Source organism: Sciurus vulgaris, assembly GCF_902686455.1.
Source record: "Sciurus vulgaris genome assembly, chromosome: 1".
Classification (NCBI taxonomy): domain Eukaryota; kingdom Metazoa; phylum Chordata; class Mammalia; order Rodentia; family Sciuridae; genus Sciurus; species Sciurus vulgaris.
Window position 1 is genome coordinate 181,285,996 of NC_136461.1, and position 27,378 is coordinate 181,313,373.

Below are 27,378 nucleotides of genomic sequence, written 5' to 3' on the forward strand. Positions count from 1 at the left end.
ATTAGTAGTGCAACAATTGCATCTTCTAGAGAAATTTAATATTGTAACTGGAAAAAATCTTAACAAATAATATAAATTTTATCTTCCTAACCCTCAAAAATTTTTTCTTCTTAGGATTCTGGGCTGGTTCAGATTTTAGTAATCATAAAAATCTGGGAGAAAATATTAGATCATTAACATAATCTCTTCATTTGACCAAATATTTACTGAATAGTACTCTCTATATAATCATGATGAATAAAAAGACTACAGAACATTGGCTTTCCCTTCAAGGGGTTTACAGTCCAGTTAGTGGAACAAAAAAATACTCAATTGCCAAAGAAAATTTACAGCATTTTATTTAAAAATATTGCTGAGTATCAAATTATATTCATTATAGAAATGCAGAGGAGGGTATCAATGAAGGACAAGTCAGGGGAGTGAGGCCTCAACAAAGGTGATTTTTCCCTCATGAAAGATGGTATATCAAGTTTGTTAAGCTGCCATGAAAAAAGAGGACAGAGTGGGTGACTTCAATCCCAGGAATGTATTTCTCACAGTTCTGAAGACTGCCAGTCTGAGACTAGGGTGTTGGCATATTTGGTTTTGCCAGAGGCCTCTGTCCTTGACCTGCAGAGGCTATCTTGCCTCATCCTTACATGGCCTTTCCTCTGTGTCCCCAGATTCTCCATGTCTGTTCCATTCTCACAGGGATACTAGTCCTATTGGATTAGGAATTCATCCTATGACCTCACTAAATCCTAATTACTTCCATAAATGTCCTGTATCCAAATATGATCACCTTTTACAATTTTATTTTTGCAGTACTAGGGATTGAACCCGGCGGCATGCTACCACTGGGCTACATCCCTAGCCCTTTTTGTGTTTTACGTTGAGACATGGTCTCATTGCCAAGGCTAGCCTCAAACTTGTCATCCTTTGGCCTCAGTCACTGGGATTACAGGTGTATACCACCATGCCCAGCTCTAATACAATCACATTGAGAACTAGGGCTCCAACAATGGATTTTGTTGAGATTAAGGGTGGGGGTCACAGTTCAGTTCATAAACAGATGGGATTTGGATGGAGCTATATTTTGCGGTGAGAATGGTCGGTGGTATGGTCTGAAAGAATACAGCCAAAAATCAACCTCATTAACAGAATAATAATAAGCCATCATTAACACCATTTCATAGTTTGCCTCCACTTGTTGCATAGAGTGGGCACATGGAGAAAATTTGTAGTGATCATGTACTTTGTTGACCTAATGATATTATACACATCTCTGAAGAAGTCTGACAACAAATTGTATTATCATTACTGAGTATTTATCAATCATTCTTCAGAGACACTTCATTGAAAGTAGATGTACACTATTTTTTTTAAAGAAAAAAATTAAATCTTTTATTTAATAAATTGAAATATTACCTACTCCCATGGCTTTAAATATTTAAAAGTTTACATCTTTGGTCTATCCTACAGAGATCTGTTGTTTAGCTGAGGAACCTAGAGTTTGAAAAGGTAACAAATCAAGTCAACAGTTCTTTAAGAAACTAGCAGAACAACAAATGGGATGCCAGAAAGAGAAAAAAGCTCTTTTTGGTACTGGAAAACTGCCTGATCTATAACTCACTCTTCTGCATTATCACATTCTGAGGTGATGGATACTATCATTCAATTCTGTAAATTGTAGATAACTGATAGCAATGCAAAATAATCCTTGTCTATAGACAGGCAAATTCTGTCCTATCCAGTAAAGGAACAAATTACTTCCCTTCCCACTCAATAGAAAAAAGTTGGCCTTCATTTGCATGATCACATTGACTTTCCTTTACTCCATATAAACGTATGCTTTTTAATTTTTTCCACTTTGAACAAGTTATGGTATCATAATAAATAAAATACTTGATGCATGTTCATGTTTATAGCTATACAACAGTCATGATTTCTCCATTTTTTTTTCTTTTTTTTTTATTTCAAGTCCATAGTTTATGTTAGTATTCACTATTTTTTTTTTATTGTAAACAAATGGGATACATGTTGTTTCTCTGCTTGTATATGGCATAAAGTCATACCATTTGTGTAATCATAAATTTACATAGAGTAATGTTGTTTGATTCATTCTGTTATTTTTTCCCTTCCTCCCACCCCTCCCACCCCTCTTTACCCTCTATACAGTACTTCCTTCCTCCATACTTGCCCCCCTCCCTAACCCTAACTCTAACCCTAACACTAACCCTTCCCTCCCCCCCATTATGTGTCATCCTCCACTTATTAGCGATATCACTCGTCCTTTGGCTTTTTGAGATTGGCTTATCTCACTTAGCATGATATTCTCCAATTTCATCCATTTGCCTGCAAATGCCATAATTTTATCATTCTTTATGGCTGAGTAATATTCCATTGTATATATATACCACAGCTTCTTTATCCATTCATCAACTGAAGGGCATCTAGGTTGGTTCCACAATCTGGCTATGGTGAATTGAGAAGCTATGAACATTGATGTGGCTGTGTCTCTGTAGTATGCTAATTTTAAGTCCTTTGGGTATAGGCCAAGGAGTGGGATAGCTGGGTCAAATGGAGGGTCCATTCCAAGTTTTCTAAGGAATCTCCACACTGCTTTCCAGAGTGGCTGCACTAATTTGCAGCCCCACCAGCAATGTATGAGTGTACCTTTCTCCCCACATCCTCGCCAACACCTGTTGTTGCTCGTATTCTTGATAATCGCCATTCTAATTGGGGTGAGATGGAATCTTAGGGTGGTTTTGATTTGCATTTCTCTTATTACTAGAGATGTTGAACATTTTTCCATATGTTTGTTGATTGCTTGTAGATCTTCTTCTGTGAAGTGTCTGTTCATTTCCTTAGCCCATTTGTCGACTGGATTATTTGAATTCTTGGAGTAGAGTTTTTTGAGTTCTTTATAGATTCTGGAGATTAGTGCTCTATCTGAAGTATGATTGGCAAAGATATTCTCCCACTCTGTAGGCTCTTTCTTCGCATTGCTGATAGTTTCCTTTGCTGAGAGAAATCTTTTTAGTTTGAATCTATCCCAGTTATTGATTCTTGCTTTAATTTCTTGTGCTATGGGAGTCTTGTTAAGGAAGTCTGGTCCTAAGCCGACATGTTGAAGATCTGGACCTACATTTTCTTCTATAATCTGCAGGGTCTCTGGTCTGATTCCGAGGTCCTTAATCCATTTTGAGTTTAGTTTCGTGCATGGTGAGAGATATGGGTTTAGTTTCATTCTGTTGCATATGGATTTCCAATTCTCCCAGCACCATTTGTTGAAGAGGCTATCTTTTCTCCATTGCATATTTTTGGCCCCTTTGTCTAGTATGAGAAAATTGTATTTATTTGGGTTTGTGTCCGTGTCCTCTATTCTGTACCATTGATCTACCTTTCTATTTTGGTACCAATACCATGCCGTATTTGTTACTATTGCTTTGTAGTAGAGTTGAAGATCTGGTATTGCAATACCCCCCGTTTCACTCTTCCTGCTAAGGATTGCTTTAGCTATTCTGGGTTTCTTATTCTTCCAGATGAATTTCATAATTGCTTGCTCTATTTCTGTAAGATACGTCATTGGGGTTTTAATTGGAATTGCATTGAATTTGTATAGCACTTTAGGTAGTATGGCCATTTTGACAATATTAATTCTTCCTATCCAAGAACATGGAAGATCTTTCCATCTTCTAAGGTGTTCTTTAATTTCTTTCTTTAGTGTTGTATAGTTCTCATTGTAGAGGTCTTTCACCTCTTTTGTGAGATTGATTCCCAAGTATTTTATTTTTTTCGAGGCTATTGTGAATGGGGTAGTTTTCCTAATTTCTCTTTCTGAAGATTCATCACTTATGTATAAAAATGCGTTGGATTTATGGGCATTGATCTTGTAACCTGCTACTTTACTGAATTCACTTATGAGTTCTAAGAGTTTTCTGGTGGAATTTCCAGGTTCCTCTAAATATATAATCATGTCATCAGCGAACAGGGATAGTTTGAGTTCTTCTTTTCCAATTCGTATCCCTTTAATTTCTTTGGTTTGTCTAATTGCTCTGGCTAGAGTCTCAAGAATGATGTTGAATAGAAGTGGTGAAAGATGGCATCCCTGCCTTGTTCCAGTTTTTAGGGGGAATGCTTTCAGTTTTTCACCATTTAGAATGATATTAGCCATGGGCTTAGCATAAATGGCCTTTACAATGTTAAGGAATGTTCCCACTATCCCTATTTTTTCTAGTGTTTTGAGCATGAAGGGGTGCTGTATTTTATCAAATGCTTTTTCTGCATCTATTGAAATAATCATGTGATTCTTGACTTTAAGTCTATTAATATGGTGAATTACGTTTATTGATTTCCTGATGTTGAACCAACCTTGCATCCCTGGGATGAAACCCACTTGATCATGGTGCACTATCTTTTTAATATGTTTTTGTATGCAATTTGCTAAAATTTTGTTGAGAATTTTTGCGTCGATGTTCATTAAGGATATTGGTCTGAAATTTTCTTTCCTTGATGAGTCTCTGTCTGGTTTAGGTATCAGTGTGATATTGGCTTCATAGAATGAGTTTGGGAGGGTTCCCTCCTATTTTATGGAATACTTTGAGAAGTATTGGAATGAGCTCTTCTTTAAGGGTTTTGTAGAACTCGGCTGAGAACCCATCTGGTCCCGGACTTTTCTTTGTTGGTAGGCTTTTGATGACTTCTTCTATTTCAGTACTTGAAATTGGTCTATTTAAATTGTGTATGTCCTCCTCGTTCAGTTTAGGCAATTCATATGTCTCTAGAAACCTGTTGATGTCTTTGAAATTTTCTATTTTGTTGGAGTATAGATTTTCAAAATAGCTTCTAATTATGTTTTGTATTTCAATCCTGTCTGTTGTGATATTTCCTTGTTCATTCCGAATTTTAGTGATTTGGTTTTTCTCTCGTCTTCTCTTTGTTAGTGTGGCTAAAGGTTTATCAATTTTGTTGATTTTTTTCGAAGAACCAACTATTTATTTTGTCAATTTTTTGTATTGTTTGTCTTAATCTGTTATTTTTCCCTTCTCCCACACCCTTCCACCCCTCTTTCCTCTATACAATCCATCCTTCCTCCATTCTTGCCTCCCTCCCACCCCCCATTATGTATCATCCTCCACTTATCAGAGAGATCATTCAGCCTTTTTGAGATTGGCTTTATTTCACTTAGCATGATGTTCTCCAAATTCACCCATTTGTCTGCATATGCCATAATTTTATTTTTCTTTATGGCTGAGTAATATTCCATGGTGTATATATACCAGTTTCTTTATCCATTCATCAATTGAAGGGCATCTACGTTGGTTCCACAATCTAGCTATTGTGAATTGAGCAGCTATGAACATTGATGTGGCTGCATCACTGTAGTATGCTGATTTTAAGTTCTTTGGGTATAGGCCAAGGAGTGGGATAGCTGGGTCAAATAGTGGTTCCATTCCAAGTTTTCTCAGGAATATCCACACTGCTTTCCAGAGTGGCTGCACTAATTTACTGTCCCACCAGCAATGTATGAGTGGACCTTTTTCCCCACATCCTCGCCAACACTTATTGTTGCTTGTATTCTGGATAATCATCATTCTAATTGGGGTGAGATGAAACCTTAGGGTAGTTTTGATTTGTATTTCTCTTATTACTAGAGATGTTGAACATTTTTTCATATATCTGTTGATGCTTGTAGATCTTCTGTGAAGTGTCTGCTCATTTCCTTAGCTCATTTGTTGATTGGGTTTTTTGCATTCTTGGTGTAAAGTTTTCTGAGTTGTTACAAATTCTGGAGATTAGTGCTCCATCTGAAGTATGTGTGGCAAATATTTTCTCCCACTCTGTAGGTTCTCTCTTCACATTACTGATAGTTTTCTTTGCTGAGAAAAAGCTTTTTAGTTTGAATCTATCCCAATTATTGATCCCTGCTTTAATTTCTTGCGCTTTGGGAGTCATGTTAAGGAAGTCTGATCCTAAGCCGACATGATGAAGATTTGGACCTACTTTTTCTTCTTTAAGGTGCAGGGTCTCTGGTCTGATTCCAAGGCCCTTGATCCATTTTGAGTTGAGTTTTGTGCAGGGTGAGAGATAGGGGTTTAGTTTCATTCTGTTGCATATGGATTTCCAGTTTTCCCAGCACCATTTGTTGAAGAGGCTATTTTTTCTCCGTTGCATGTTTTTGGCACCTTTGCCTAGTATTAGAAATTGTATTTATTTGGGTTTGTGTCCATGTTCTCTATTCTGTACCATTGACCTACCTGTCTATTTTGGTGCCAATACCATGCCATTTTTGTTACTATTGCTCTGTAGTATAGTTGGAGTTCTGGTATTGTGATACCCCCTGCTTCATTCTTCCTGCTAAGGATTGCTTTAGCTATTCTGGGTCTCTTATTTTTCCAAATGAATTTCATGATTGCTTGCTCTTTTTCTATGAGGTACCTAATTGGGAAACTAATATCACCCTGATACCAAAATCAGACAGAGACACATTGAGGAAAGAAAATTTCAGATCAATATCCCTAATGAACATAGATACAAAAATTCTCAACAAAATTTTAGCAAATTGCATACAAAAACATATTTAAAAAATAGTGCACCACAATCAAGTGGGTTTTATCCCAGGGATGCAAGGTTGGTTCAACATCCAGAAATCAATAAATGTAATTCACCATATCAACAGACTTAAAGTTAAGAATCACATGATTATTTCAATAGATGCAGAAAAAGCATTTGATAAAATATAGCACCCTTTCATGCTCAAAACTCTAGAAAAAATAGGGATAGTAGGAACATTCCTCAACCTTGTAAAGGCTATCTATGCTAAGTCTATGACCAATATCATTCTAAATGGAGAAAAACTGAAAGCATTCTCCCTAAAAACTGGAACAAGGCAGGGATGCCCTCTTTCACCAATTCCATTCAACATCATCCTTGAAATTCTAGCCACAGCAATTAAACAAACCAAAGAAATTAAAGGGATATGAATAGGAAAAGAAGAACTCAAACTATCCCTATTTGCTGATGACATAATTCTATATTTAGAGGAGCTGAAAAATTCCAACAGAAAACTTCTAGCTCATAAATGAATTCAGTAAAGTAGCAAGATATAAAATCAATGCTCATAAGTGATGAATCCTCTGGAAGAGAATTTAGGAAAACTACCCCATTCACAACAGCCTCAAAAAAAATAAAATACTTGGGAATTAACCTAACAAAAGAGGTGAATGACTTCTACCATGAGAACTACAGAACACTAAAGAAAGAAATGAAAGAAAACCTTAGAAGATGGAAAGATCTCCCATGTTCTTGGATAGGCAGAATATTGTCAAAATGGCCATACTACCAAAAGTGCTATAAAAACTCAATGCAATTCCAAATAATTTGTTTTTCCTGTGTTTCTGTATCTACTGATCAGATTTCAATTAAGATAGTTTCTTGATTCCTAGAAAAAGCTAACCATAATACTGCATTACAGAGAGAGCCACCAAGTTAACTAATGACCCCAGAATCTCAGTGACCTAATACAATAAATAGTTATTTTTTGCTTGGGAAAATTCTGATTAATCTTGGGTAGTCATGCAAGGCAACTGTTTTCTATCCAGTGGCTCAGTGATCCAGGTTCTTTAACCTCGATGTTCTGCTTCTGTGGTCAGAATCAAAGGAAAAAGAGATCATGTAGGAGGTATACATGCTCTTCAGTGTCCAACCCTTAATTGACACATAACTCTCTTCCAAACCCCAGTGATTAAAAGCAGCCACAGGACCCATATGACTCAAAAGGATTGAGAAATTGAATGTTCCTTGGTGCATCAGAGAGGAGAGAACAGGCTGTGAATAACTAAAAGAAGTCTCTACCACACTGAGTTCTTACAGGTAGTTTATGTAGAATTGAGCAAACAAGGACAAGTCTGTGTGATGGGGAACAAGATCAGGAACACATTTATTTAATTTAAAAATAGAATGCAAGTATTTAAAACTTTCAGTGTCCCCTTTTACACAGAAAATTGAAATAAAGTACTCTTACCACCATCTTGCTTTCCTATTAAATAACATGATTGTGTGCACGTGCAATACATAACTGTTCAAACATGTATGCTCTTACATCAGAGAGCTGCTACCACAGTAACTCAATAATTACAAGCTTAAAAATCCTCATGTTGAAAATTACAAACCCAAGGACCTATAATTCACAGAATGCTTGTTTTTGCTGCTCACTTGATATGTTTTATTAAATTTGAAAGAAATAAAGGCAAATTCTTTGTAGGGTCATTGAGAGATAATTATTTCATCATAAAGGTAGATGAAATTGGTAGGTGATATAGTAACCTGAAATTAAGTATCATTATCACATTTATGTGAAGAGTAGTTTCCACATTTATGTGAAGAGTAGTTTCCAAACCTTTAAGTATTGACATATTTTCAGTGCTTTCTACATCAAAACCATTTTCAAGAGATTATAAAGTATCATTAAGTTTCATTGTTGGAATATACAATAGGAAATAAATTTGAGAAGACCAAAACCCTCAATTATTACAAATTTTTATAATTGTCCTTCAACTTGCCCAATATTTTTATTCTGAAACAGGGGGAAGGAAACTACATAAACTTTTGAATCCAAACTCTTCTTGATCACTCTTAATTAGGATCAGCACTTGATTTTCCTCCTTGTACACTTTTATTATCTCTTTATATTGTCTCATGCTCTGCTTATTATCTAAGGTTTGAGTGTCTGAAAATATCCTGTTTCCCTTCAATATTCTCTCCCCAGGTCACCCAATAAAGTTCCATGGTTCTAAATGCCATCTATATACTGATATATTCCAAAATTATATTCTAGCCCCAACCTCTTCCTTAAACTCCAAATTTATATCCAGCTCCCTCTATGCCTAGACATTACACTCATGTCAATCTTAGCATGTGAGAGATGAACTGGCTTATTCTTTAGTCTTCTCCATGTCCCCAAGTGCCCCACTGCTTAGGAAAAGAAACCTAGGAGACATCTTTGGTTCCTTTTCTTCCTTCACTCCACATTCAATTCAGCATGTCTTGGGGACTCTTCTGCCAATGTACATATCCTGGTTCAAACCACTTCTCTTTCTACTCTTCTCTAACCCATGTTATTAATCTCATCTGATTATCACAATGGCCTGCTATCTTGTGTCTCTGCCTATCAGTCTGAAAATTCATCTTCTACACAGCAGACCACAGTGAAGGGCACCAGGAATTGGGGCATGTCACTGCCTTACTTTAAGTCCTCCAATACTCTTCCCAGACTAAAATCCAAGCTTTCACGGTCCTTCCTTATTTCTGAGATTATTCTGGTTCCATTTCCTCCTGATTGTGCTCCAAAATTTCTTCCCTTTTGTCTGCACTTTGATCATCCTGACCCTGCTTGCTCCTCGGGACCTTGGCACTAGTTCTTTCCAACGTCTTCACTGTGCCATTATTTCCCAGATTTTCATATGCTCATCACTCAGGCTTCATGTCAAAGGACACTTCCTCATAGATGCCTTCCTGACACCCCTGCCTTTATTGTGTCACGTGTTTTGACTCCATAAGAATTCCTCATGATGATACCAAACATTGGCCTAAAAATTATCTAGCAGTCAATCATTATCTGCAATAATTATCTACAAGGTTTTATACTTAAAGGGCATTGGGTGCATACTCAGTTTTCATAGGCTAACACAGAACATTGGAGCCAAACACTAATAAGGATCATGTGCTAAGATAATGGGAGGCACAATGAAGGAAGTATGGGCTCCATAAGCACAGTAAAGACGCCAGTAAATTTTTTTTTTTTTTTGCAGCACTGGGGATTGAACCCAGGACCTTATGCCTGTGAGGCAAGCACTCTACCAACTGAGCTATTTCTCCAGCCCTACCAGTAAGTATTTTGAATAATCATTTTAAAGTGTCTTCTTGGTTGTGTAAAATGAGCCCACAGCATCAATTCACATAGATTGGGGCTACAAAAAAGGGAAGAGAAAGCCACTGACATGCATCACAGTAAAAGGATGGTGAGGTCTTGCTGATGAAGAGATAGAAGACAATGTCTACAGTTTTCTGATTAGAATGCAGGGTCTGAGGCACACTGGGTGATAGTGGTGCTATTTAAATCAGTGAAGAAGTTAGAGAAACTGGAAAAAATAATGCCTTTTAAGTTAATATTTCACATTAGATCTGGACCTGGAATAAACACATCCTATGGCCAATAAGAGAGAAAACTAGAAGTGGCAATATAAAGTTGAGACTTATCCCCTATTTTAACCATTCTGTCATTGAAATGACACATGCATTCAACACCTTCATTATTGGACTCCTCCCTGGGGCAGCGTGGATGGTGGAGACAGAGATGCGGGCAGCCTCTCATAGTTTGCAAGGGAAGCAGTGCATGAACCAACCAGTTATCTTCCATGGTAGGATCAACAAATCCAGCCTGCCATGTTCTTTTCCATGGATGGTTAGCTAACAATTTAAATTTTTTTTTAATGTTCGGAAAAATTGAGTCATGACAACACACAGTAACTATGAAATATGTTTTAAAATATTTATTGCAACATAGTATGCCAATTCATTAACTTGCTGAATATGGCTGATTTGGGGCACATCAGCAGAGTTCAATTGTGACTGAGACCATATAGTCCACAGAGCCTAAAATATCTGTCTTATGATTCTTTACAGAAAAAGGTTTGCTGAACATGGTAAAAAGAGTCATGGGAAATAAGGTTTATGGCTGAGTCACAACCAAAGTAGCAAGACAGAAGGAGCTAGAAGAGAATCAAAAACTGGATATGCATGTGAAGAGCAAGCCACCATCTGAGCTGAGGTTATAAAACCTAAAGAGGAATTGGTCAGCAAAGCCTCTACAAAAGGACTACTGCTCAGTTTCTTAAGGATATGCATTTCTCCTATGATAAGTAGCTATGTGCCAAGAAGAATGTAAAACTCAGTTCCTAATGAACAGGGTATGTCTTCTGGAAGGTGATTTTTGAGGGGATATTGGGGGACTAATTTTGCATTTAAAATAAAGACACTTCATTGAGTAGATTGCAAACTGTGCGTGCACTTTTATAATAAGATCAAGTTAAATATACCTGCATCTGGTTATAATCCCAGAGTTAGAAATTTGCTTTTCTCTGTCTTTAAGGCTATGTTCATGGAAAAGTTTGAAAAATACATGAAATGTTCCAAGGAGCATTTGAACCTGGGAAGCAAAAAGTTGTGATTCTCTTGTCAACTCCAATCTGTTGGTGGTATTCCTTTGGAACCCCATTGTTGGAAAAGGTTCTGTGTTTTACTCAGAGGTCAAAAGCATGTGATTAGCAATGTCTGCTAGAACTGAAGGAGGTAGCACATGGCAGTTTGCTATAATGATTCATCATAGAATCATATGGGAATCTGTCTAAACCTTTATTCAACACTTTTTGGACAGCTCTCAGCCTCCTAATCTGATTTAGCATGTTTACCATCTACTTTTAAAGCCATATTTGCCCTTATATTTCTATCTTCACTATTGCAAAAGTATCAACTAAGATACTGAGCATGACAAAGTTTACCATAAAGGAACATCTGAAGATTTTACAAAAAAATCATCTTAGCCCTTTCAATCATTTTTAAACAGTATGGCATCCAATGTGGAAAAATTTAAGACTAAGGAACATGGAGGTATTTAGCAAGATAATAGGTGGACAAATAAGAATTGGTGAAAAAATAAAGGGATAATTGGAGGGAATGAAGCTAGGGATAAGAATATTTAGGAATAATGAAATAACCTAGAGGAACAGAGGACCCGGCCTAAAACAAAGAAAGGAAAGAGAGGGAGAAAAAAATGAAGAGATGTCTCTAAGGCAGACTCATTGGAATTCAGCAATTGATCCTACACAGGGAACCATGGAAGTCAATGATAAATACAAGGACCTTTGTTTAAGCAACAAGATAGATAAAAGATACTTTTAACTATGAAGGCAGGAAGAGGAGTAATTTGGGAGGCAGGCCTTGGTGGTTCTCATGATGATCTGCTCTTAGAGCTACCCTATGCATCACAGAAATGCATAGGGAATGTTACCCAGAATCCTTTGCCCGATGGTTTTTCCAACAGGTTTGGAAAATGGCAGACACTGAAGGCTGAGGGAAAGGGGGAAGTCTGCTTTTCCTCCCTCTCACTTTGGCTCAAGCAACATTTTTCACAGTGACCAGATCATCTCTACGATTTCAGCTCCTACCTGACAAGTTTCCTTGGTTCCAGCTCTAGTCTCAGTTATTGTTCTAATTCTTCTGTGGGGACCTGGAATTCTGGAAATTGTACCTTTTTAGTAATCCTTTTCACCCTAAGAGTGATACTCTCTAGGTTGTCCTGGTAAACCATCTTGACTTCTTGGTTCATTTATCACCTATGTAATCAATTTTTGATGTTAAATTTCCTATTTGCAAGACTTCAATTGGTTTCTCCCCAAATGCATCCCAAATACACAATGAGTTCAGATTACATATTTTTATAACGAGACAAAGGAAGTAGATATAAATAAATGCCCATGAGAATGTGAGTTTTAGCAAACAACGGCTAGGCACCGATCGATAGATTGAAACATACGAATACATTCATATAGTCTGTTGATAAAATATTTTTGAAATAATATCCAATGAAAAATAGGTAATAAGTTGTGTAGTACTCAAAATATACCATGCTGAGGTAAGTGTGTTATATGTCACCAAATATCTTTAAAAGACAGTTCTCGGGCTGGGGATATAGCTCAGTTGGTAGAGTTCTTGGCTTGCAAGCACAAGGCCCTAGGTTCAAGGCCCTGGGTTCAATCCCCAGCACCGCAAAAGTTGTCCCTCAGTATCTTCCCAGGACTGGTTCCAGGAGTCTCCATGGATGACAAAATCCAAAGATGCTCATGTCAGGTCAAATGTATATTTGTATAAAATGCACATCCTTCCATTTAATTTGCAATGCCTAAAACAATGTAAATGCTATGTAAATAGTTGTCATGCTGTAGTGTTTAAGCGATGACAAGAGGACATTCAGTACAAAATTTTTTCAAATTTTTTGATTCATGGTTGAGTACACCGATGTAGAACCTACATGTATGGAGAACTGACTACATATTTTAGTCCTTAAAACACAGCCTATGTGCATATGATATTGTGATCTCCACAGATAACAAAACTGAGTCCTGGAGATATTTATCCCAGATCACTCTGGATTGGAATTCAGGCACTCTGGGTCTCAAATTGTCACTTTTAACCAATATAATTTATACTGAAATGTGTCCTAGAAATACTAAAAGATTTTTAAATTTTTTAAGTACCATTATTTGGAGGTAGTACTGTTGAAGTATTGCATTTTTTCCTAAATGGATCTCTAAAGCAAAAAAATCCACAAAAAATAATTTTGAAGTTTTTAATGCACAAAACAACAAACAGAACAGGCATCAACTTATTAACGATGAAGTACTACATAAAGGAGACCCCTCCCCACTTAGTAAATAGGAATATAGTGTAAATAGACATGAAAGGAGGTGAGCACTTTAGGAGTAATGCAAATCCTAAAGTTATATACAACATTCATATATGGCTTATTTTCTCATAGCAATATTTTCATGATGTATATGACATTTATATGTATCAATAAGATGCTTTTGACTCAAACATTAACAAAAATGAAGAGGTAGTTTGGCCAATGCAAGGTGAGAAGAAGGTTTTACCTTACTTTGGTTGTTTCCTCAACAATCTACATTTGTGTTCCAATTTTCTCCTGGATCAGTCAGGAAGATGTTTTTAGAAGAAGCCAATTTTTAACCAAGAACCTGTTCCCTCAAGAGGACAATGATGCTTTTGAAACAACTGCTGTGTGAGTCAAACTGGGAAGTTTCTATCATGTTCCTCTGTTTTGGATATGAAATGGATTCCGACTTAATGGAAATCTGTTTCTATCTGACCAGCAGTTGCAGGAATTCAACCACTTTTCTCCTCAATTCTGTGTCTGGTTTCATGATATGAACTTGTAGAGTGACCCAAGAATATTGGTAGGTGCCATTAAAAGTCAGGGATTGGTTTAATGTTTTTAAAAGTCAGAAATAAATTGCAGAGTGAGTACTACAATTACATCTAGTTCCTCGCATTTTAGGTCATGTTTCATAAGGCCATCACATCTTAGACTCAGTTCTGGCTTCTGATGGCCAGATGTCACATGCTGCTTTTTCTGTGGGACACATGGACTGGGGAAGGTCTGCCGATATTGAAACTTTGACACCGGTCATTTGACTATGTACAACTTAGCTTATCCTATCTTTACAAAGGGAGATAAGCCCAAACACACAAAAACAAGTTAAGAGGAACAAAACATTTGTCAATTTGCAAAACTAAGTCATTTACCAGACAATGGTTAGGAACCACTAGAAACAAAGTGACATCATATTAATCAGGTGTGGCTTATTACACACAAGAAAGCATAAATATACAGTAAGTAGGACTTTGTACATAGCCCCAGCAGAATATGTACATGTTAGCACTGCACTGAACAGGAATTTCCGTTGCATATCCCCAGTTAAAAAGCAGCCTCATCACAGGACAGTTTGCAGGTCACAGATGCTTGAGAACACCATGTGGTAACACTAAGCAGATATCCACATACATTTATCCTTGAAAATGCACAATGTGAGAAATAAAGGTCACAAGTGAATAGCACTTCGCCTGCTGAGCATCTTCTTTCACATAAATAGGCACAAGCGCCTTCTCCAGTGGCGGTCTACAGCCTCACCTCCCACATGTCCGCAGTGCCCGCATGCGCCCAGTCAATCACAGGTCATGCACTTACAACAGCTTCCACTGGTTTAGGTCAATGAGCTCCTGCCTTTGCAGGTCCAGATTCAAATCAAAGCATAAATAACCCAGAGATCATGCTTGGGGCTCTTCCTTTCACAATGTTACTGGGAACAGACTGGGCAGAGCAGCATAAATGCTGTGTACCAGTGTGCAGGAGTGGAGAGTAGCTTTGTGCACCTTTGCAAAAACAACCCCCCCAAAACCACCATACATGTCTTTTATTGGTTTGCTCTGTCTGTAGCTAGGAAGACACTGTGTTGCTCTTGTGCTCTTTCTATCAGCTTCCTCTTCTTCTTCTTGTTCCTCTTCTCCTTTGCCTTGGGTGTTCTCTTCCCTACAATGGGGGAAGGAGAATAAAAAGGGGAGATGTCAGAAAAGGCCCTTTCTCTAGGAAAGAAAACACAAAACACTGAGTTTTGCACAAAACCCATCTGGAAAACATCACCTATGGAAAAAGCAGCCTCAAAGAGAAAATTGTTCACATTAATTTTGACGGAATAATAATAATTTACTAAATTGGATATGCTGTCTAAAACAGAGACTGATCTTCCTGTTACAGGGAACTGGCATATTTAAAAACCTCCCAGAGGCCAGATCAGTCTTTCAAATATCATCCTGCCACAAAAATTCCATTTATCCCCTCCTACTTTTAACAATGCTACCCTTTACTAGACATCTTTACATCTTTCTACTGCTCCACATGTCAGTGGGTCAAAAGAAAATAAGCACCTATCTACAGTAAATATACCAGAAGTTTCAAACTGCCCTCTCCCTGTCCCAGAGGAGGGGAGTCTTGCTGTTAACATTAACTCCTTTACGTTTTCCAAACACCAATATGAGAAATGACATATGTGCCATGCATTTTAACTTTCTATAAAAAATTCATGGGGATAGCATTATGTGCCTTATGAGTTCTTTTCTAAACCCCTAGGCAAGTTGTTCAAGAACAAAAGGAATGTTTATTCTGATGAACTGGTAGTATGTATCTCACTACCAGAAAAATCACACCAAGTTATCCTATTTCTCTTCTTTGACTTAGCAACTAAGAAGCCCAAACCACAAACTAAATAGTTGGTTTTCCTCCACCAGGAGCTTTGGGGTACAGTTTTCCCTCTGCCTCTGTTGTATTTTACATCTTGTGGTTATGGTCTATATAGTCTTACTGTGGAGGGTTTCAACATTTCTTTGCAAATATGTATGCTTATGATTGAGAGGGTGGGGGGGAGAATAAAGAGCACAAGATGTTTGGTTTTGATCCATTGCCCTCTGTAGGTTCTAACCACATAGGATTTATGGGATTTTTAGGAAAGGGTTTTCAGAGTCTCTGGCATTTTACAGAAAGTAAGTCACCGCTATACACCTTCATCACAGAAAGATTCCTCAGTCGACTAGGAAAACATCCAACTGCCATTCTCCATCTCCTATAGCCCACACCTCTGTGGGATCACTTTGTTCTACAAAGCTTGCTTTCTGTTCCTGTGGGGTGCAGCCATTAGATGCCACAGGAATCAGCACTGTTAGTGGCACATTCAATTCTGACTGATGCTCTTCAACCTCTCCACACCTACAAAACTCACTATCCCAGACTTTTTCATTGCAATCTAGACAGTGGAGAAGGTGTTTTTACAGAAAAAAAAAGAAAGAAAGAAAAAAGAAAAAGAAAAAAACAAACCAGAGATTAGGCAAATACATGTTTTAGGAGACCAGAGTCATACAAGATTAAGGGAGGCCTGAGATTTCTAAATTAAGGGAGGTGCTTCTCATTTTCTGCTTCTTCTGATCAGAAAGGGCCTGTTTCTATGGAAGATGGAAAATGGTATCATTTCTTTAAGACTCTAGCACAGTGATTGGCACATGTCGATATTCAATAGATGCTTGCTAGGCAAACAATTTATCACTAGATAAAAGATAAAAATAACTTATTTTAATAGGACACTACATTAAAATAATGAGAACATGATCATGCCCTCATATTAAATTATAAAGGTCCTTGAAGTTAACTTCTGGTTCTCATTAAATTCTGGCATTAATGTTATAATGGCATTTTGCCATCTTTAAACATAGTTAATCCTACCCAATGAAACCTTAGTCCAAGCCATCATTAATCAAAGCAGCTGTAAAGTTACGACTATTTAGTAACATTATCTCTAATGATGAGACATACCTAATGAGGGCAGAGAGGAATACCTAACAAAATAGGATATTTTAAAAGAATCTTCAATTATGAAGTTTTCTCAAGTACTTTATTTTCTCTAAATAAACTACAAAACTCCTTAGGTTAAAAAATCACTGTTGGCTACATTTTAAAAATTCATTTGGTTTATGCTTCGTTTATATAAAGCCTAGAGTTTCTTTTAAAAGCAAATCAAAATTAACTGAATGGAAAAATAGGCTAACATTACTAGATTTTAAAGTGTGTTCTGTTAAAAGAAAACTATAATGAATGTTATTTAACAAAAGCATTTCACATTCACAATTTCAATTCTTCATGACCATGTAGTTGAAAGTTATAAGTGCACTACTTTCACTAATGGAAAATTTATGCAAAATGACTGCAAGGTCTCCTTTGAGATGGTCTATTTTGTGTCACCCAATTTATTATTCTGATGTAGCTGTCAATAAGAAATGGCCTTTGGGTTTGTTAGCTGATGTGTTGTTGTGTAACAGGGAACTTAACTCAATATTTGCATAAGACAGTTGGTATCTTTTCCAGAAATTCAAAAATGCTTCTGAAAACTTATTCATATATAATTTTTCAAACTTTACAATTACTCCTTTGACAATAGGTTATATGATACCAAATCCAACTAACAATGGTTGCAGGGCCATAATGAAAAATCCTAAAGATTTTTCTCAGAAATCTCTTTTGAATGACATCTCTTTGCTATTGTTTGGTTGGTTTTGCTTCTGGCCAGTCGAATTTCACATGTAGAATATATTACAAATACCAAAGACTTAAGATGTTTAGCCAAGATGTGACCACAGACAGGCCGAAATTAACTGAAAATATTTTGTGGTCCATAATCGTTTGTTCTGACTTTAAACTCAACTCAGTGTAATAAAAAATATTAAAACATAGGTGTAGAAGGGGTTTACATGTTTTCTTCTGAACGTAGATTTTCAAAACCATAATAAATATATTAAGATCAATGCCAACAAAAATATATAATGAAAATAAATTCTATTGGACATGTAAGTGTGCTAATTTCTGTTTCCACATAAATTTCTTTACATCTGTGGATACAAGATGAAACTTGGAGGATCACTTCTAGACTTTGGATTATCACACATTCAACACATTTGTGCTATACAGGAAGGATTTAAAATAAGATATACTAGCCATGAAAAGGGAAATTTTCACTCTTCTTAAGTTTATGAGAGAAGACTTAAACACTGACCCATTAGATTAAAAAAAAAAAAAAAAAAAAAAACAACTTATGAGCATGTTGTCAACCTCCAGCATGTCTATTTTAACTACAAATTCTACATGGCTTTGTCCTGAGTGCTTTGGGAACATAGTGGCTTCAGCAGATCACTACAGAGCAACTCTCTTCAAGATCTGGCAAGATGGGGGTCTATAGAGCAGACTTTTAAAGCTCTGTTATGTAGATACAAGAATGACAACTGATCTAGTTATTACCATTTTTAGGGAATAAATGTGATTTAATGGTGAAAGCTCAAGGAAGAAGCTCTCTACCGAGGCCTGGTCTTATAACTGAGCTAAGAAGGAATTCTATTTGTGAACATTGGTTTCTTCATTTGTAAAATGAAAAACTATGATTATTTTTCACTAGATGGGCAGGGGACATCATGTGACAAAGCTGTTTACCAACAATGAGAGGAAGATGAGTAAAATATCACCATCAAGACCAGATTATCAAAGCCAGAGTCTAACCAACATGATCACCCTGACTTGCACACATCTGGAAATAATCCAAGGAAGTAGATCATCAACTCAGTTACCGCAAGAAGTGAACAATCCCTTATGGAAATACTCCCAACATCTAGCTGTGGATTACTGCCATTGGAATCAGAAAGAGGGTACGTTATTTTGCACCAAGGTATAAGACAGACCCATAAATTACATGAAACTATGATAATATTAACTCAGCTGCCAGTCAGACACCAAAATCATTCTTTTAAGTTCCCACATTCAAGGAAGGTCTTCAAATGATTTTCATCTCACTAGGTCCCAGGTAAGAGTCTACTCATTGTTAGGAGCAATGGTTCTTGCACATCCATCAGTAAGGTCCAGAGGTTGGGTAGGGTTTCCTACTAAATACTGGTTTTTTAGAAAGACTTTGTGAGGGTAAATGTGATAGAAGGTAACTGAAGAAAAAATTCAGTATAATTATAAAAAATACACAAGTTTACATACACACCATACTACCAACACACATATACCCACAAATAAGAGAAGGTAAACCACATGACAAATGTAATGAACTGTATTAGAACTTTGACAACAGTAATCATCTAAGACCAGGATAAATGTCTGAATTTGGACAAATCTATGATGCTCTGGGTTTTATTGCCTTTATGAATTCACCATGGAGACCTGGGAATCATTTCAGAGATTTAGGCTTTCCTTTAAATTTGCTAATATTGAGGGATGTTAACCCTGTTTACCCACCACTCTGGTGAATCTTGACATATGTTAGGAGACATTCTAGAGCACAGCAGAAAAGGTTGCTTCAAATCCAGAGTCTAAAGTCTGAGTTGTAGACAATGAATAGCAATTAGGCAATTTCTTTTTCTCATATGGGCCATTTGAGTTTGCCCAAGAATAAGTAGCAACAGAAATGTATTTATTTAAGAATGATGAATGATTCTCTGGAAAAATGCCAGGTGGTTCCTAAAATATTTTAAAAGCTCATAAAAATAAACAAAAGATCTAAATACAATTCATAAAAAGTAGCTAATAAATATAAACAATTCAAACTGCCAAATAAAATGAGATATCAGTGCAAAGATCTTTAAAAGTAAAAATACCTAAAGCTGGCAAGAATGTGACAAGACAGGCATTGGAATCGATTAAGAGAATATAAAATTGACACAGTCTTTCTGCAAAGCCATCTGGCAATGTGTACCAAAGCACTAAAAAATATTCATAACTTCTGACTGGGATCTAGGAATCTATCCTAGGAAAATAATCTACACTTGAGCAAAGATTTATACATTGAGATGTTTAGTATAATACTGAGAAAACTGTAAATTACCTAAATGTCCAACTGTAATTTTTCATGACCTCTTCTTTTTATGATTACTGAAGCAATAAAGTGTGCTTTCAACTATGGAGTATTTTATATTTTAAGGCTAGAGCAATTAAATCTCTCTCCAAGAGTACTACTATTACATGTCTCTAAAACTTTGAGGCACTCAGTGTGGTGTTGAGCAGATTCTTCTGTGAAGTATTTGCTAATAATCGGATGTAAGATATTGAAGATTAAGAACTACTGACCTAAATCCTTCAGACAGTGAAAATGGATGTTAGTTCATGAAGTCTTCCCCACCCCCAAATCTGGAAAGGAGACCAAGTAGACAAATATGATGAGCACACGTAGGATCTGTTACAGATGTCTCAAGTAGTCTAAGATAAAAATCCTTTCATTGTCCCTAATCATTCAGAATAACATTTAATTGAAAAGTAAAGATTGTATATATTTGTAGTCTACAACATGTTTGGCATGCACGCACACATATACACATGAACACACACAGTGAAAGAGCTAAAGCTAATTAACAAATCTATCACCTCCTGTACTTATCTGTGGTGGGAACATTTAAAAATCTCTTTGCAATTTTCAAGTATACAGATTATTATTTACATCAACTTGGGGAGTCAGAAGTGCAGGTAAGGTGGAACATATAAAGCAAGGGAATTAATGCTCTTTCTTATTCATAGTACTAAATTCCTTAAGTGCAAATTTTAGTCACATCCACCTGGATTTTTAGAAATACACCTCTTTTTCACTAAAAACATTTCACAGACAGCTATCTTTTAAAAGGACCAGCAATGGCTAATGCTTTAATGATTGCACTGATCAAACGTTCAGAGGAAAAAATAACCTTTATCGGTTTGTCTCCAGATTATTAAAATGTTGAAAAGCAACAAGCCACCTACTAAGGAAAGTTTGGTGGGCATCTTGAATTTCAAGAGATCACTCAAAACTCTTCGAAGTGGCCACTTAGTCATTTCATATTCATAAAAGAATATGTGCTTTAAAAATCTATAATCTGGAGATAACTTTCAAGTAGTTGTTCTTTTTACAAGGCTATTGGTAGAATGTGATAACTATCCAAAAATCAAAATAGCTGGCAAAATGGACTTGTCAAAGCATATAAACATGCTTTCAAATATCAGGATTCAGAAGACTACCTAAGTAGATGACACTAATTAATGATTCACAAAACCAATGAACTGAGCAGAGAGCCGCTGGCTCTGTCTCTGTCTTAAGCATTTGCCATGTTTTTATTGTAATCAGAATGGTACAAAATGGCTTGTTCAGTTATTAAGACTTCTCAATTCTTCTTTCAAAAGACTTTATTAGGTATGAGATCTGATACCTATCTTGTTGACGGGAACTGCTGCTTGGTTTTTAAAATCTTGTTTCACGTTTAAAATGGTGAAAATGGAAGAAAGCCAATCCTGAAGATCACCTAAACTCTATAATTAGTCATACCAACACTAAGGTTTACTGCCCACAGCATTGTAAATTTTCCTTATTTTACAGTTCTGAAAAAATTTCTTCAGGTATATAAAAATGACTTACGGGGGTAATAAGGTATTTCCAAGACCCTACCAACTCACTTGAAGTGATAAGGACTACAGCAAAGTAATTGAGATGAGATTCTGATTTGCTCTATAAAATATTCTCTACTTGGTTTAACTTAAGCCCTTAAATATCTGGCACTTCAAACTATCAAAGTATGGTTCAAGGACAAGACTTCAAGGAGTTAAAGATCAATGAGATAAGAAAGGAGATGTAGCTTTAAAACTACCTAAAATTCCTTTCATAAATACCTTGGGCTCATCATAAAGGACAAAGTTTCTGGGTGTGGAAGTTGAAAATAAAACTCCCCACAATTTCAGTTTGTGTGAAAAATGAATATATAATTCTACCACAAGAGGGCAATAAGTCACTTTTACTTTAAGACTATTGGATAAGAGTGGTTTTTGTTTTTGTTTTTAATGTTCAAGGAAGCCTTGGTATTCTAATTTCTTAAATACTTGATTTTAAACCAAGTTGGAAGGTTTTTCTTTTCTTTCTTTCTAGAAAAAGGGAAGGTCTGTAGTAGATTGAACAAAAAGTAACGAGACCTAAGCACAAGGAAAAATATAATTGCAATGTTGTAAAAAAGTTATCTGAGGGTAAAAGTGGCTAATGAAAAAATAATACTAAGATGACGACTCTACTATTCAAATGGTGATTTAGGGGAAAGGCTTATTCACAAACCCAGGTTGCCATTTTCTTATGGGGAAGTTAGCATAAACTGGAAAGAACAGATCTTTTGCTTGGGTCTTTATGAAAAGAGTTATAAAAGTAAAAGTGATTTGCACTATCTTTTGGTCAAGAAGTTATACACAGACTTGGTATCAAGGATAAAAGCTGATCGGGTGTGGCAATTTCTGACAAAAGATCACAATTGGTTGGCCAGTGGAGTGAGTGAAGTAACAGCAAGGGTCATTTACTAGTCCTAGTATCTGCAAAGTGGGCTAGGTACTAGGCAAGTGAGACACAAAAAATCTGGAGATGATTCTACAGATAACCAGTAGCAGAGCTGGGTTTGGAGCACAGGTTTCTATTTCTCTCCTATTTACTTTTAAAGCCTTAAAAGGTAACGGGAAAAAAAATTATAGAATCATTTTTCAAGAACAGCAAAAAAGCATTAGAAGACAGCTAATATGAGAAAAGACATCCACCTTATCATAACTATGAAAACCCTTTTATGAACCATGATGTACTACTGCGTAGGTAACAACTCATCTGTAGCAGACTTTCTATAAATTCATATTGCATTGGCTTATTGCTTATTTTTTGCTTACCTTTTAACAAGGCATAATCTACAGTTTCCTCAATAGGTAAGTGAGATGGTGGTTCCTATGATACCATGAACTATAAGTGTTTTATACATATCTTTTCTTAATCATCAATTGAGAATAAGTATTCAAACTACATGACCAGATCAAACAGCTACATGATCTAAATTCACTCAAAATAAATTTTGCAGAAAATTATCAAGTTCATGTGGCACTCTTAAGTCACAAAAAGAGCATCAAGTTTTGCAGAGAAAATGATACAACTGTTTATTAGATTAAGAGCTTGGGGATAACAAGAATTTCAAGTTCCTCCATAGCTGACTTCATAGTATAACAGAGTGTACCTTCTAAGATAATTCTATTAGAACAAGAGGATTTAATACCTTCTCCTTGGTCTTAAATCAATAACCATTGACTAAATGAAAAACAACAAAAAAAAAAAGGTTCAAGAAATGACATTTAAGACTATCATCATATGGCAAGCATTTATTTAATTTGGATTCAACCCAATTTCTATGGACCTAAAAGACACGCATGCAAGTGAAAAGCTACAATGTTTTCTACATGGTAGTTGTAGCAGAACATGCATGATTAGTCCAAGCCTACCACAGCAGTACTCACATGAACACCGGACAAAGAGAGGGACACATGCTCCACAAAGGATCACGAATGCAGCCCCTCTGTGCCCCTGTAACATTTTGAACTCTCTTTATAAGATTTGCCACTTTCTATTGCAATTTTGTTTGGCTGTATCTAATAGTTTGTAAATGGCTAAAAAGAGCTATAATTTAAGGACAATATGTGCCACAAAGTCCTGGTTAGTCTTTCCAAAAACCAAGTTACAATAGTTACTCAAATTCAATCTCAACTAAGAGTGAGAGAAAAGACAACTCTGAATGCGATCAGCAACCAAGCTACAGGGTCTTTGTCAATCATAACACAAACAGGCTCCCTCAACTTTGGCCTTATACATGGCCATGTAGACTATCCTGGCCCTGAATATACCCTGTGACTTTTCAGTTCACCTCTCTCTCTTTAAACAGCTTCTGTCTCCTTTGACTCAATTACATATTCTCAAGAGGGGCCCTCAACATTCCTTGATCACCTACCAGTCAAATGGTTGTCTGAGCAGCCCTTGAAGGAGTCACTCGCAAGACCAGCCCCATAGCAGGTAGAGTGCATTATGCTAGAATGGGCCTGCTTCTGGAAGTTTAATAGCATGGAATTGGGGTCATGCAGCCCTTGATTCAAAGCACAACTTTGCTAGTTTTAAGCTAAGGATCTTGGAGGACCAGTTTAACATTTTCTGAACCTTGCTTTTCTCACTTCTAAGCTGACAGTAGCAGTGATGCCTACCTCAGCACTGATGTGAGAGGTAAAAGAATGTGTGTCAAGTTCCAAATACTATACCTGGCCCATGAATGCTAAGTTATAGCACCATATTGGTTTCCTCATGTGTATTATTTCTAATTCTATGACAACTCACAAGGTAAGCATTACTTCCACTTTGCCAATGAGAAAATAGGTTTAGAGAACTTAAGTAAATAGTTCAAAATCACATAGCTCAGCAGTGATTCAAACCAACATCTGGTGGGTTCTTAAACCTGTACTCTTTCCACTGTACCCTTTGGATCCCTTGTGCCCAGCAAAATGCCTTTGATCTCATAATCATTTTGCTGAACAAATTAATAAGTAAATACTAGGCTAGAGGAAGGCATCACCTCCCCACCCAACCCCACACCACATCAGGGTTCCCCTAGGCCCCATTAGCTCCCCAATGGACCCGGCCTTAACCTGTACTTCTCAGATTTATAATTCCCTGGGGTTAAGGCATTGCAAACCTCAGTTTCCTGGGGTCAAACACCACATTTAGCAGCTCCAACTCAGTATCCATGGTGCACCCGTGGTGAAATCCAGAGGAAAGTAAACACAGGATGCTTATTTTTCACCTGGGAGTCAGAAGAAGTTTAGCCCTACGATTCCAAGAGCAGTTCCCAAGCCCAAAGTGATAAAATCCTCCAGACATTTTTAAAATCTAGGTTCATTCAGCATAAAAATAACTCTCAAAAGTCCAGAGTTTTCTTCAGCTTCAAAAGTAATTCATTATGAAGTTAACACTGCTTTAAGTCTGGAGCGTTCAGTTCTACTGCATGGGTATGGCAGGGAGGGAAGGGACTTTGGAGCAGGACAGAGACCTAGTGCTAAGGGACAGTGTTTGAAACACATGGCAACCTCCTCCTCAATTGTGCTGAGAATCTACCTTGCAAAATGAAAAATGAAGCAAATCTCTTTCTGCCTGGACACCCTTCACTGGGTTCTGCTTGTGGGTGGTGCCCTGAGGAGGAAAAAGAAAAAACAGATCAAGCTGCCCCTGTCAGGAGGAACATGACATTCAGCAAAGGGCCCTTATTATATGCTCCAGCCAAGATGTTGTAGGTTACTCATAGGGCAGTAGATTCATTTCTCCTGTGCTTATGTTCCAGAATCTTGATTTACTCTACAAAACATCTCAATTTATTCAATAAACAGTTTGTTTTGAAAGGCACTCTAGTTGGTTTGCAAAAATTCTGAAGTTAGAGGGGGGGAAAAAAAAAAAGAAAACAAAATTGTAGTTGAAGGGCCAGGGTTGCAGCTCAGTTGTAGAGTGCTCACCTACCATGCACGAGGCACTGAGTTCAATTCTCAGCACTGCATATAAATAAATAAATAAAGGTCTATTGACAACTAAAACAATTATTTTTTTTAATTGTGCTTGAAAAAAAATTAGAACTACAATCAAATGCAGGGCTTCTTCATTGGCAGGATGAAGAGTTGGAACATCAAAACTGAAGACAAGAGTAGTTCCTCTCAGTCCAGGTAAGAAAAATACAGTGGTGTCAAGATGTAATTAGCTGGATACAGAAAAAAGGAAGCCTATGCCAAGTCCGTTTCTTCTTCTGGAAAGGTGCTTTCTGTGAATTGCTTCCAACTTTTTAAATCATCATCCTGTAGGTATAAGCCAAGTGCCAGGCACCAAGTGCTTTACGTGGTTTAATTCACATTGTATCAGAAAGATCCCTCTGAAATACACACTCCCTTTACAGCCTTTTTTTCACAAGATGCCACAGGCAGTTAACAACAGAGTTGGGATTTGAACTCAGGCATTCTGGCCTACACTTACCCTCTTGTCCACTATGCTATTATTCCTCTCATCTCTCTATGGTGTAGGTATACTCTCCCTAGGACCAAAGAGGAGGTCAATTGCATGCTCCTCCTTTCAGTCACAAACTCTTTCGAAACTCTCAAACATTTAGTTAAATGACTGGGCCATTAAATTCATAAAATGGAGCCTGAGGCCATCATGGGTTTGATACAAGTCCAGGATGATCAAGGGCTTATTATTTTTATAGGACAAGAAAAAGATTATTTTTGCAAATGCTTATTTAAGTGAAGACCAGACAACTTTTTAGGTCTTTGTAAAATTTTTGTCTACTACCCAAGCAGTTGATTTCAATTATGGGAAAACATTTGTCTATGAGTTTTAAATAATTGTATTTAGCACACCTCATAATTAGTAGAGACATCACATTTCTATGGTTTCTAAAGATCTACAACCTTGCTGAGTCATCCCGAATTCTAGTATTTTTGTCTATGACTACCAGATATTAAAACAGAATACGGCAATATTTTTAGCAGACACCCTACTGTTAATAGATTTGTTTGCAACTTAAAATGGCATTTCACACATCAGAAAAATAAACCATTAAAAATAAACCAACATCAGAGGAAGCTATTAAACACATGTACACACAGACACAATCTCTCTAATAAGTTTCCCAGGCGCTGCTTATTACTGTTACTATGTTCCTATCAATTTAGTTCACCTCAGCTATCAAAGGAAAGCATATGAAACCAAAAGTGTACAATAATCAAGATGCAATAAAATAACTTAATCATTATTGTATCAGTTATCCAAGTAGAATTTACATTCTAAATCACTATAATTCCACTAACAGATTTAACCTGAAGTTTGACCAAAAAAAAAAAAAAAAAAAAAAAATATATAAAGAATCAATGAGCTATTATGTGATACAAAACAGACTATTCATGGTCTTAACATGGAATACTCAAGGACCTGTACTGAAACTCGAACTACATGGATCAGTGCAATTAAGTTTAAAGTCCATGGATCTCAAACTACTCAATAGCAAGAAACCAACCCAATTTAAAAATGGGCAACGAATCAAAACAGATAATTCTCAAAAGAAGAAAGATTGGCCAAAGGATGTGTCTAATAAGGTTCGACATTTCTAATCATCTGGGAAATGGGAATTAAAATCATGATGACGTATCACCTTGTACCTGTTAGAATGACTATTATAAAAAAGATGAATGACAAGAAGTATTGGTGAAAATATACAGAAAAGGTGACCCTCGTCCACCATTGGTGGGTGTGTAACTTAGTCCCACCATCATGGAAAACAGTGTAGAATCTCTGCAAAAAAATAAAACTAGAATCACCATATGATTCCAGAAGTTCTACTGCT

General features: G+C 36.6%; 2 protein-coding genes across 4 annotated transcripts in view; both read right to left on the bottom strand.

The window, feature by feature from the left end:
* EIF3E (eukaryotic translation initiation factor 3 subunit E) overlaps positions 1-27,378 on the bottom strand; it is a 542,077-nt gene that overhangs the window by 285,044 nt on the left and 229,655 nt on the right. The window lies entirely within an intron of this gene.
* The window catches only part of RSPO2 (R-spondin 2), a 187,000-nt gene continuing 173,385 nt past the window's right edge, over positions 13,764-27,378 (bottom strand). For all 3 annotated transcript variants that reach the window (XM_079105326.1, XM_079105327.1, XM_079105325.1), the window contains one exon: positions 13,764-15,145. In XM_079105326.1, the coding sequence (XP_078961452.1) occupies positions 15,030-15,145 (116 nt within the window). In that variant the 3' untranslated portion in view covers positions 13,764-15,029. The remainder of the gene's footprint in view (positions 15,146-27,378) is intronic.